Genomic DNA, 13,667 nt, shown 5'->3' with positions numbered 1-13,667 from the left:
ATTAAATGTTGGGGATCTTGTTCTGTACTTTGTTTAGCTATAAATAACTTTAGTGCTTTGGGGGAATGGTTTTTTCCCTCCAGCAGGAATAAATGTCTTCTGTTCTTCATGAATGTGATCTGATCCTCTCTTGGTGATTATCCTCCATATGATATACTGTAGGTCACGGTTTGTGTTACAGAATATATCCTCTACTGTAGATCATTATCAGGAGCAAAGGCATGTACTACATTACATATTACAATGATTGGTCTGTGGTACATGCCTTTGCTCATCTATCTGACCATAAACGTATTTTTTAAACTGTAAGCTATTTGAAGGCAGTTATCCCATGTGTCTTATGGTCTACCACTGCTCTGTTGGAAGAGTTTAAGTCTAGATTCGGCCAAGTAACGGGAAAGTGGTCATTTGTGTCTTGGAAGGAGATACAGTGTAGTGTTCAGAGCCTGGGCACTGGATTCCAGAGGAACTGGATGTGAATCTGGTTCTTCTGCTTAACATCCCAGGTCACTTTCTTTTCAGCAGTGATGGCGATGGTAGCAGCTTTATTGAGATAAACTCACATACCATAAATAAAAATCCTCCATTTAAAATGTACACTTTATTGGATTTTAGTCTATTCAGAGTTGTGTAACGGTAACCATGATCAATTTTAGAGCATTTTCATCAGCTCAGAAAGAAACCCTGTGCCCTTCTGCTGTCACTCTGAACTTCCCATTCCCCTGAAGCAGCCACTACTCTACGTCCTGTCTCTGTATTAGCCCATTCGGAATGGAAGGAAAAATGGATTCATACGGTGTGTCCTCTTTTTGCGAGTGGCTCCTTTCACTTAGTATAAGGCTTTTATCCATCTGTAGCCGGTATCAATACTTGACCCTTTTTCCTGACTGAATAACGTTTCACTGCATGGCTGTGTCATATTTCATATATCCATTCATCATTTGGTGGACATTTGGGTTGTTTCAACCTTTTTTCTTACTATGAATAATGCTGCTGTGAATATTCCTGTACATTTTTTTTTTTAAGATTTTACTTATTTAGAGAGAGAATGCACTTGAGAGAGGAGGAGTGTGGGGCAGGGGGAGAGGGACAGACAAGGAGAGAATCTCAAGCAGACTCCTTGCTGAGTGCAGAGCCCAACATGGGTCTTGATCTCATGACCCTCAGGTCATGACTGCAGCTGAAACCAGCTGAGTCACGCGGTCCCCCTCATGAACAGTTTTTCGTGTGGATTTGTGTTTTCGTTTTTCTTGGGTACATATCTAGGAAGACATATGCTGGATTACATGGTAACTCTATGTCTACCTTTCGGGGGGATTGCTAGACTGTTTATCTTTGTTTTTCTTTCTTTAAAGATTTATTTATTTATTTTAGAGAGAGCCTATGAGCTGGGGTGGGGGGAGGGGCAGAAGAAGAGGGAGAGAAGCAGACTCTGTGCTGAGTGCGGAGTCCACTGTGGGCCTCAGTCTCAAGACCCTAAGACCATGACCTGAGCTGAAATCACGAGTCACTCAACCAAGCCACCCAGGCGCCCCTGGACTGTTTTTTCAAGGTGGTCGTCCCATATTGATTAAAGCCATCTTGGTCAGTGTGTAGTGGTATCTCATTGTGGTTTTGTATTTCCCTGATGGCTGATGATTTTGAGAATCTTTTAGGTGCTACTTGGCCATTTTTGTATCTTTTGTAAATATGTCCATTCAAGATCACCTTATTATTGAATTGTAAGAATTCCTTATATGTTCTAGATATATTTCCCTTATCAGGATATATCATTTGCAGCTCACATGCCAGGAGGCCCTCACTGTAGACTAGGATTAGTCTAATCAACATAACTTCAGTGTCGTTATAAGCTTTTTATTTGAACTGGTGGTCACTGCCTGCAGAACCCTTACTTGAAAATTTTTGTTCAAACATGGTCATTGTTAGTCTCTTATTTGGTATTCACATTTTCTTAGGTGATAGTAAGAACATTTAGAACTTGGAATATTCTCTTAGTGTCAGGAAATCTTGACCTTAAATGTTTTCTCCCAACCAGGAAGGATTTTTCTTCTCTGGAGAAGGAAAAGCAGCATTAAAAGATAGGCAGCACTAGCTTATTTATTAAGTGAAGTTCAAGTCAGCAGCTATGGCGAGCCCTCTGTGCACTTAGCGTAGAAAACTCTGGAAAAGGAGGAGACAGTGGCTGTTAGCAGGTGGACTGGGTACTTAACCATTGTTAGGAAGTACAACAGGAAAAGTGGAATGATTTAGTCCCGTAATTCAGCTAACATTCGCGTTATGAGCAGGCTCATCTGCCACATACCAGACACCCTTTCTCTGTTCTCCAGCTGTAATTTCTAGAATGTGAGGAGTCTTCTTTTACCTGAGATAACCCCGAATCCCAAAAGCAGAGACACTCTTGTCTAAAGTGGATTCGGAATTGAATGGTAATTTCATTCATTAGCATCCATTTACAGATGACACTGTCTTAGCCCATGTAGCATAGGAAAACTTTCTTGGGTCCCAATCTTCTTTCCGGCTGAAGAACCCTTATGATATCAGCCCGCAGTTGGAGCTCTTTAGTGAAACAGACATGAATACCTAAATTCGTGGCTTTGTTGAGAGGATTACTCTTGAATCCTGCCTCTCCTCACACTTCACCATGGCGAAGTTCTCTCATCCCTCCACCCAGATCGTTCCAGTGTGGACAAGAGAGAAGTTAACATGGCGACCCTGGGCACTACAGTGTTTGTTACAATGTATATGACAGGGACGAGTTTCCTAAAACAGCGTTTCTTGTGCTTTGCACTGATTTTCTATTGAATTCTGTTTCATTTTTAGCAAAATGTAGGTCACAGTGGTCTCATTTCACATTCCAGTAATGGTTCACGGCCTGCAGTTGGAAAACCATGCTGTGCTGTGCGCCATGCTCACTTGCCCTCAGATCTGCATGGATCCGTCTCTCCAGGCAGGCAGGGGCGTGCTGCCCCGTGTTCACAGAACCATCAGTACTGCGCCCCTAACACTTGCTACACAAACAGCAATTAGCAAACAATTAAAGTGTTTCTTCCCTATAAATTTTCTAGTAAGTTAAAAGAGGAAAGGCACAATGTTGACCTAACCACCAAGTCCCGGTGACTCACATTTAGTAAGCTCTCCAAAAGCTGTAGCTGTTGCTGTTAATAACGGGAAGTTTCCATCTAATTTCTATGGTACTTTGCCCTGCCCATTTTCCAGGAAAATGAGCATGCGTGTTATCTGAACCTCAGATGTTTCACCACCTTCCTTGACCTGTTCTCTTCAGTTGACGAACCAGTATGTGCTCACATGTCCTGTGTGACCCAGCCCCTCTGGCTTTCTCTTGTGCCCGTGCGCAGTTAGCCCATTTGTATGGCACAGAGCCTGTATTCCCTCAGTTCGTGTGCCTGCTGTCTGCACAGACTCTGCTAAGAAAGAGGATGTGAGGTATCTGACCTCATGAAGGCTGGTCTCCTGGTCTGGCAAGGCCAGTGGATCTGTGGACGGCGAGGAGGGACGCTGTGTGCATGGCTGTGGGGGAGGAGAGCGGTGACGCCCCTGCAGCAGCGTGTCCTCCCCCCTGCCCCCGCCCCCAACCGCAGGAGATGCCCTGAAGCTCCTTGGCACCTGGTTTAATTATTTGTTAATTGACATACATGGTTGGATAGATCTAAGCCCAGCCTTGTTGCAGGGGAGCAGGGAGGTGGGATGAGGTAAATGGGAGAGAAGATGTGCAGTAAAAATTGGGTGCGGGGCCTGCATGGAGCAGAGATGCTGGAAACAGAACAGAGCTGGTGAAGAGGATAGGAAGTTGAACCCCTCCACTTTGTTCTGGGCAAGGAAGAAGTGTCGAGGTGGTCAGCCTCCATGGTGTCTTTAAGGGCATAAGCTTGTCTTTCCAGGCAGCGTTTTGCCTAATGTAGGCCTTTGTGTGGATCCGTGCTGGGGGCTTACCTTCAGCCACGTGACCTTCAGTCACATCAGGTGACTACAGAGGCCTGACAAGACCGCAGTGTCAGGAGCACCGCAGAGGTGACACCCACTTACCCCAGGGTCATCTCTCACCCTCTGTGACTGCAGCAAATCACAGGGCTGGGTTAGAGTGACACTCTTCAAGCCTTATAAGATTTAATTTTGGTTTTGTTTTTTTTTTTTTAAGTTGAAACAAGGAAACACTTAGTATATTTTAAGTGCTAGTAAGAAGAAAAGGTTTTAGGTTTCCAACTCTTAGAACAGTTGTTCTTACAGGATGGCCTTTCTGCCTTCCTTGTGAACATGGTGATTCGTTCAAGATACAAACCAGTTTTGCATCTTTGGTTGATCTTTTTAATTGCTGTGGAACAAAGTATTTTTAAAGTTCACAGGGAGTGTGGCCCTGCCGGTTTTGGTATAGTTCCATTCTGCTGCCGGCTGCCCTTGCAGGGTCTGGCCATGAGGACCCTGCTGCGGTGGCTCTGGGTGTCCCTGCCAGCTTCTGTGTGCTGTTTGCCCCAAAGAAAGATGCTGTGACTGGAGGGTTCACTTCCATTAAGGACATGAAATTTAGTGACCACTGCATGCTTTGAAACTTGATTTCAAATGCTAATGTCAAGTTATGGAAATCTTGGGAGTTTTTAATTAAATGTTTGTATTAGAAAAGCGATCCATTGCTTTTTCAAGAAAACTTGGAAAACACAGAAGTATAGATATGAAAAAAAAATTACCTGTAGTCTACCCCCCAAACAACTGCTATTCATATTTTTCTTTATCTTTCCCCCTTTTCCTCTTCTTACTTTTAAAACACACACACAAACACACACACAACCAAGAAACAACAGGGTATTATAATTTGCTGCCTGCTTTAATTTGTTTTAAATAGAGCATCATAACCTGTGCCTGCACATGTAGGCAAGCTGCATCAGGGCACAGCCAGAATAATAGAGTAATTCCTGAAGTCCGCTCGTGGCAATTTGATTGTAGCAAATCCTTGAGGATGTTTAGGTCACTTGAGAAGCTTGGGTACAAGCATTTTACCAGCTGCTTATTTGGGACAGGGAGGAAAACGCCTCAGAGCAGAGCTGAAACATGAGCTGGATCTTGTGCCTGGGAAGGAGGCAAGCTAGAGGCAATCCTCAGCGCTCAGAGCAAACTTTAACGGGCTCTCTTTCAGCGGATTTGTTTTGTAATCCATAAACTGTCGGGATGTCATGAAGCAGCTGAGAGAGGTCCCTACTCCAGACCTGGGAAAGTATACCCTGAGCTCCATCTGGGACACAGATAAGTCAGTCTGTCTACGGGATGCGGGGGAAACAGTTCCTCATTTCTTCGCTGGATCTCATTTCAATTAAATAGAAAAACTCACTGTCTTCCATCTTGTCAGACTTTATTTTGAAGCATCGAATTAACATTTGCTGTGTCGAAAGGTTGGTACAGATGTTACACAGTGGCAGAGGGGAAATTCAAAACATGTTTCCTGTGTAACAAGAGGTACCTCATCACATCCCAACAGGGTGTGTTTCTGGTCATGCCCTGGAGGTAAAGACTTTGCCTGTTAAATTGAAGGCCATTGGTATGCTACAGTCAGGGCAGTAAAATCCAGAGACACTGTACTCAGACTTCGTGATTTTTGAAATGCATGAAATCTGTTTGTTTATGACCAGAACAATAATTTAGTTGATGACTTAAGAAAGGGCATTCTTCTTAGCTCAGCGTGCATGACTAAGAATGAATGGCTAAGTAAATCCAACATCTCTGTGTAAGGCACTGGGATGGAGGCAGTAATAATTGATCACAGAAACTTCCATTTTGGAGAAAGCATATCCAGAAAAGTTTTCCTCGTGTTATTTTCTTAAGCTCATTTTAGGTAATGGACTGGTGATAGCCACTGATGTGATACCGTATTTCTAACATGGCTTTGAGGGGACCTCTTTCCCATGGACTTCTCCACAGCACTCTTGATGTAGCAAAAGGATGTACACCCAGTTCCACTGATGGTACTCAAATGGTAAAAGTCCCCTTGAATTAGGAACCCACTATGCAGGTTTATATGCCATTATGCCAATGTTAAGTGATGAACACTTGAGTCCAGAAACCATAGAAATCTGAGTAATTATATGTGTTTTTTTCATAAAAGACCATCGTTTCTTAACATCACTGAACAAAACTAAAATTTATTGAACTGGTGAATAATGTCATTTTCACATGTTAATATTGACGGGATATTAATATTGTCCTGAAGTTATGTTCATTTCAAAGAACAAATCTAATTTTTATAGAAAGATGGTCTTCGAGAAAAAATGTTTGGAAACTGTGGTAAAGAAGGTTGACTCTGGGTTATCTGGAAAATTCTCAGAATATTTCAAATAGCTAACATTTTATCCTCTGAGAGTTTATTGGCTCATTCAGGATTTTGTATATGTAAATTAACATCCTAAATTGATGGATGTACGTTAAGTTGTATTGGAAATTGTCAGTTTTTTTATTTTTAAAAGATTTTATTTATTTGACACAGAGAGAGAGACCGACAGCAAGAGAGGGAACACAAGCATGGGGAGTGGCACAGGGAGAAGTGGGCTCCCCGCTGAGCAGGGAGCCGGATGTGGGGCTCAGTCCCAGGACCCTTAACCAACTAAGCTACCCAGGCACCCCAGAAATTGTCAGTTTTTAAGATTAGATGTTTTTAAATATTTTGTTACAAAAATAGTAAATGTTCATTACAAAATTGGGTGCGGGCAGGAAAAGGCAGGAAGAGTAATTATCACCAGTATTCCTTTCACCGCAGAGCCAACCCTAATTATCTTGCTATATAGTTCTTTTATGGTTTTTTCTTTTTAAATCTTTTTTCCTTTTTTCCCCCTCTATCAGTATATTTCTGATGTACACAGATGAGTTTTTCACCTAAATTGTTGACCTTCTGGACTCAAAGGGGAGCATCGTTGCTCTCCTTTCCTCTCGTTCTTCACTGACTCTGCCGTCTCCTTCTTTGCTTACTATTGTGTGGGCAGTGGTGATGACCTAGAACTTGGTTTTAATTTTGAAACCAGCTGCAGCTTGGTTAATCAGATAGGTACCTCAGGGCCTCTGTGGCCTGGAACACCTGTCTTAACTCATCTGTGGTACAAATTGGCTGTTGGATTTCTTTAAAAAAAACAAAAAAAAACACAAAACTTGTTTTAGAAGGCAGAGGTCAGATGTCTTCCAGCCTAGGAGGGGAATTGTTAGGGCTGAGCAAAATTCCACTGACTGCCTGAACAGACGCCAGCAGAAGCATCAGCTTTTGACCAGCTGTGTCTGCTGCTTTAATTGGTGAGTAAAGCCTTTGCCACAGAGCACATGGTGCCTTGTACTCAGCTCTTTTCATGTCGGTTGCTCATGATCTGTTTTCAGATACCCCCCGCCCCCCTCCATGAATCCTGTTCTTTTCCATGGATATGTAAAACCTTGATGTATTCGCAAAGTAGGCTGGAATGAGGTTAAGATCTTTTATTTGCTCTACTTCTGTAGTAAAAACAAAAATTATCTTCTTCCATTTGGGCTTCTGCAACAACAAAGACTGGCTGATAAACAACAGAAATTTATTATTCATTTCTCATGGCTCTGGAGGTTGGAATTCTAAGATCCCCGCGCGATGGTGTCGTGGAGTTCTGATGAGGACTGTCTTCCAGGTTGCAGACTGCCGACTTCTCCTTGTGTCCTCATGTGGAGAGAGCAAGCTGCAAGGTCTCTTGTGACTCTTAGGACACAAATCCTATCACCATGGGGGCCCCGACCTCATGACATCAGCTAAACCTAATTACCTCCTAAAGGCCCCACCTCTATATATAGCATCACACTGGGGGTTAGGGCTTCAACATAGGAATTTTGGGGAGACACATTCGACCATTGCAAAAACGTTCATTTTTCTTTCTTTTTTTTAAGATTTTATTTATTTATTTGACAGAGATCACAAGTAGGCAGAGAGGCAGGCAGAGAGAGAGGAGGAAGCAGGCTCCCTGCTGAGCAGAGAGCCCGATGCGGGGCTCGATCCCAGGACCCTGAGATCATGACCCGAGCCGAAGGCAGAGGCTTAAACCACTGAGCCACCCAGGCGCCCCAAAAACGTTCATTTTTCTGTCTGTAATTTAGTCATTTTTAAAATAGGTGCTTTTACTTTCCCAGGTATTCTTTATCTGCAGGTTAACCACTTTGAACATCTAATAGTGTTACATAACAAATTGATAGGAAATTGGGCTAAACTATTGACAGCCTTCAGATACTACCTGACCTGGAAGGTTTGGGGGATTGTCATGTTAATCCCCAGCACCTACTTGTTTTCTTGGAATTTATCTCTTTCTCTTGGGGGAAAAAATGTAGCCAACTTAGAGTTTGGTTAATGTGGGTGTTAGAGGACTCTGATTTCTTTTTTAAACATTGGGTCCAATTCTTACATCATCACCGTCTAAGTGCCCTCTGTGTGTTGTAACAAACTTTGTGTCTTTGTTCTGTTTTTATAGTAGCCCTTATTTCATGGGCTTTTCCCTCTCTTTTATTATTTTGGATTAGTTGTAAGGAGCTGCCTTCAAAATTTGTTTTTTAAGCCAGAGGTTTGGGGTTCAGAATATATTCTCCAATAGAAGTGGGGCATCTGGGTGGGTCAGTCGCTTAAATGTCCAGCTTTTGATTTTGGCTCAGGTCATGATGTCAGGGTCCTGGGATTGAGCCCTGCATCGGGCTCTGCACTCAGCTGGGAGTCTGCTTGAGGATTCTGTCTCTCTCTCCCTCTGCCTCTGTGCAAACCATCCCCTCCTCCCAGCTCACACACACACTCAAATAAAACTTTGAGGGGCACCTGAGTGGCTCAGTGGGTTAAGCCTCTGCCTTCAGCTCGGGTCATGGTCTCAGGGTCCTGGGATCGAGCCCCGCATCAGATTCTCTGTTCAGCAGGGGACCTGTTCCCCCTACCCCCCAATCTCTGCTTGCCTCTCTGCCTACTTGGGATCTTTCTCTCTGTCAAATAAATAAATAAAATCTTTTTAAAAAAATTAAAAAAGTAAATCCTTGGGGAAAAAATTGTGCATGTGATACATGATTCCCATGATAATGTGGTTAGAGTAAAACACTTCATTGTAGATTGAAAAAAATCCATTAAGACGTTCCAAATTCTGTAGTTGAGCACAGCGGTGAGGCTGGAGTTCCCACCAGGATTTTTGGCCAACCATTTCTTTCCCACACCTCTACCCCCACCCCAGTGTCCCAGTTCTCTTTAAATGGGAAAACGCTACAGGGAGAAAGAAGTGTGGTGGTGCTGGGAGCCATCTCTCAGCCACCCCCACCTTTGGCTTTTTTGATGATAGGTTAGTATCTGCTCAGTGAGAAGATGGAGCTAGGAGGGGCTGTGAAGTCCCATGAACCAGCTAGACTTTTATGCACTTAAGTTTATCTACTGAAGTTTCTGTATTTATTTTGGGAACATAATAAGAACTCCTGGTCTGACGTTAATCAACTTGCAACGGGAAGGAGAGCTGCTGAAGGAAAGAAAAGAATTTGGCAGTCCATTGGACTGATTTAATTATAAAGCAGGCTTTTAAATGAATATTACATAACTCGGTGATACCCATTGGGCTGGGTGCTCGCAGAATAAGCAGTCAGAAGGGACTTGGGTTCGGAGTGCCTGTGTGGCTCCAAGTTGGGCTCTGCAGTCAGTGTGGCCTCGGCTTGTTCCTCTCCCCCCACCCCGCCCCTCCACCTGCTGGCGCATATGTTTCCAGGCTGCGTTTTCATTTGACCATGTGATGTGACCTTGGCTTATTCACTGATAATAAGGTCTGCTTTGGTTGCTTTAAAAGACTGCAGTTTATACATAGTGCTGGTCTCATTTTACTGTATATGCAGGGATTTTTTTTTTTTGTCTTTAAGATTGATTTATTTATCTTAAAGAAGAAGAAAGCAGGGGGTGTGGCAGACAGAGAGGGAGAAAAGCAGACTCCCTGCCAAGCAGGGAGCTCAATGCAGGGCTTGATCCAAGGATCCTGAGATCATGACCTGAGCGGAAATCAAGAGATGGCCGCTTAACTGACTGAGCCACCCAGGTGGCCCTGTAACAGGGATCTTTGATCAGTGAGGAGCTTGCCTCTGTGACCTGCTAAGGCAGTCTTTGTAGCTGTGCAATCAAAAATAATTTGTTGACTCGGTGATTGAAAAGGTGAGTTGTTATTCTAAGAGACAGTATGGGGAAGTACCATAACCTTTCTTTCCTTTAAAAAAAAATTGTTAAAATTATTTAATATCTCAAAACAGGTAGAGAAATACAAAGAATGATATAACACATTCTCTCTGCACATTGCTGTGAAATGGATCATTGCACTTTTTATCCTTCCTGCCAGCCCTCTTTTTCTTCGTAGCTCTTCCACTCTCCACCAAAGTATAAAATCTATTTCATTTACTCTCTTGACCCCACTAAAATAGAACTGCATGAAGGCTGAAAATTCTGACTTTGGTTCCCTGATACACCCTTATTAGCCAGTGACTGGCATCATTCACAGTATTTGCAGATTGCCCAGTATTGATGGAGTAAATGAATTTTTCCCACGTGTGCTCTTTTCATGAAATAGAGTGCATTTTGGGACTTCCTTGCCACTGCATACTTTCCCCCAAATCAGACCTCTCTTCCCTACCTCCTCAAAGGTGACTGGCATTGTGCAGCCATTAATCAGTATAAAGAATTGTCTTCAGGTGTTGAACTCTTTATATAAATGGTAATATAACCTTTTTGGTTTAGCCCTGAACTACATGTAGCCCTGGAGTTGGGGGACAAACCCGGAGAAGTCCTGGTATGAGTAGTAAGCTGAGCTCTCTCAACCCTCTCTGAGGAAGACTTTCCCTGTGCCTTGAATGAATGCTGAAACAAGCGGTGTGACTCGTGTACCAGACAGCAGAGAAGCTTTCACGGCAGAGAATGAACCTGTCTCAGTTCTCTCAACTAAAGGTTAAGAACTAGATGTGCTTGATGTGACTGTGCCAGGAAATTGGCCATTTCTTTGCAGTTTTCTCCAAGTAAGGGGGTCTTCATGGTCCAATAAAAAAATCTCATTAACAAAAGTTTAAATGGCTTACTATTCTCAGTAAAACTTTTTTCCTTCCTTTAGTTGAGACGAGAGAAGATTGACCTTGAAAATACTTTGGAACAAGAACAAGAAGCGCTAGTTAATCGTCTCTGGAAAAGGATGGACAAACTTGAAGCTGAGAAGCGGTTTGTTTAGTCTTGCTGTTCAGTGTGGGGCGCATGCATGGCGAGAGCGCTGCTCTGGGTGTGGTTGATGGAGAGAAAGGGGAGTTTTTAATTCCTTGGGTGATGCACATTGTTTTAATTTGCCAAACCAAAAAAATGTTGAAAGCCTCCTGAACTCTTCTCATGTTGCATCTTTCTATGTCTCTCTTCTAGTCCCAGTAAAATTTCCTTTCACTTGGGACAAAGTCTATGAAGACATTAGTCAAGGTGCTATTGGTTCCTCTTTTTAAATTGTTCCGGAAAGATCGTTGCGATTTCAGCTTTTTACCTTATTGAACTGGCTTCCCCTGTTTTCTCAAGTGCTTTGGTTGTGTGTGGTGTACGGCTCATTATTACACATCTCTAGAATGTACTTCAACAGGAAGGCTGAGATTTTTAATAGGAAAATTATTATCTATTGGCGTGAAGACTTACTGTAAATATTTGTACATAGTTAAGGTTAGGAATCATTGTGCTAAATGTGTGTATGTGGGTGTGACATGTCATTCAACAGCAGACATTTCTTGAACCCCTTCGTGTACTAATTTTTTTTTTTTTAAAGATTTTATTTATTTATTTGACAGAGAGATCACAAGTAGGTAGAGAGGCAGGCAGAGAGAGAGAGAGAGAGGAGGAAGCAGGCTCCCTGCGGAGCAGAGAGCCCGATGCGGGGCTCGATCCCAGGACCCTGAGATCATGACCTGAGCCGAAGGCAGCGGCTTAATCCACTGAGCCACCCAGGCGCCCCCGTATCCTAATTTTTAAGAGCTGCATCTGTTGGGTGATGGAGCAGGACTTGAAGAATGGCAGGGTGTTCTGTATGTGGGATGTGTGTGGGGGTGTAGAAAGGGAGTTTTAAAAATGTTCCTTAATCTACTTCACTAGGATCTTTTGTTTGCTAACCAGAGTCCTTTTGCCATAAGTATTTGGTTTGGATGAACATCCGTAAGTTATTTTGAGTTCATCTCTAAATTTGCAAAATACAGTCCTATCATAGGCTTTAAGAAAAGTGAAAATTAGAGCTGTATCTCTAGGGAAATATTCAAGCTGTTGTTTAATCGAGTGTGTTTTGCATTATTGTAGCGGTGCTAATAAATTGAATTTTGAAAGGGTATTTAATACAGTAAGTGCAGGACCATTACAATGTTTAACATGCCAGTTTTCTCAACAAGGGCAGGCCTGAAGGTAATTCACAATTTGCAGTTGGGCAAACTTAAAGGTAAAAGTTAAAAGCCAAACCAAACCAAGAGCCTAGCAGCTTACGAAAGGGGAGCCTAGAGGTCCATTGCCAATCTCTCTTCCTTTACAGAACACAGTTGGAGGTTTTATATGTGTAAGTGCCAAAGTATTGTGTTAAACAATATGATGTATCATTTGGTCAATGAAAAGCTGTTGAATATTGACATTCCTTGTGCCTCAAACTAGTGATAATTGCTAGAGAAGGTGGGACCACCAACTATTAACCCAATGATTGTGGCTTGGTTTTGTTCTTTATCTTTTCACCTGTGCTCTGAATAGAAGCAAAGGGACTTCAGCCCAGTTTGCCCCACTCTTAGGACTGGTTTTTTAGGAGGAAATTTTAGAAGTGGAGTCTTTGTGGTGTCTCCTTCCAAGGGGACTCTAGTACAGAGTTCAGAAGCATTTACCAGAAAGCGTTGAGAGTGAAATTTCTTTAGTATCTCTGTTCCCACAAGCCGATGTGATGCATTGAGTCAGCAGATAATTCTGAGTGCCTACTGCATGTCAGGCATAATAATCAGAAGCAAACGCTGCCGGCTTTTTCACTAATGCTTAATTACCCGGCGGCGATCATTTAAAAGAGAAAAAGGAGGATAGATCCTTCAGCTCTGCCCTTTGACCTTGACCTGGAAACTAGGTACAGGAGACCCGAAGTGGGTATAAAACGGGCAGAGCCTGAGTCTGTCAACCCTGTGAATTCTGGTGACACACTGGAGCTTGCCGTGAAAACAAACCCTCCAGCTAGTATGTTTTGTCTTTTAAGGCAAACTGTTTTTCATTGTTGGAATTTTTCTTTTCACGGAAGAATCCTGCAGGAGAAATTAGACCAGCCGGTCTCTGCTCCCCCGTCGCCTAGAGACATCTCCATGGAGATAGACTCTCCAGAAAACATGATGCGCCACATCAGGTTTTTAAAGAATGAAGTGGAAAGGCTGAAGAAGCAGCTGAGAGCCGCTCAGTTACAGCGTACGTAGCCCCTGGTTTCTCTCCCCGGTCTTCTGTGTGCACAGTCAACCCAGTTACCAAGCACAGGCTTTTACCAGTATTGACCGTTGGATTTGCATAGGTCAGATCCATCCTGTAGTTCGTTACCAATATATGCGTATAGAAACCTTTCTATCCTGGAATGGATTATGTTTGAAAATGTTATAGTAGGACAGGAAAATAGTTTCGAGTGCTTCTAGAAAATCAAATAATTGTGGGAGGG

General features: G+C 42.9%; 1 protein-coding gene across 1 annotated transcript in view; it reads left to right on the top strand.

Annotated features, from left to right (window-relative positions):
- Positions 1–13,667, top strand: part of CCDC6 (coiled-coil domain containing 6) — a 102,678-nt gene that overhangs the window by 71,461 nt on the left and 17,550 nt on the right. The window contains exons 4-5 of the mRNA XM_046026856.1: positions 11,100–11,203; positions 13,266–13,426. Of these exons, the coding sequence (XP_045882812.1) occupies positions 11,100–11,203; positions 13,266–13,426 (265 nt within the window). The remainder of the gene's footprint in view (positions 1–11,099; positions 11,204–13,265; positions 13,427–13,667) is intronic.

This window comes from Meles meles, chromosome 13 (genome assembly GCF_922984935.1).
Source record: "Meles meles chromosome 13, mMelMel3.1 paternal haplotype, whole genome shotgun sequence".
NCBI lineage: Eukaryota > Metazoa > Chordata > Mammalia > Carnivora > Mustelidae > Meles > Meles meles.
Note: the sequence above shows the minus strand (reverse complement) of the source record. Positions and strands in the feature narration are given on the sequence as shown.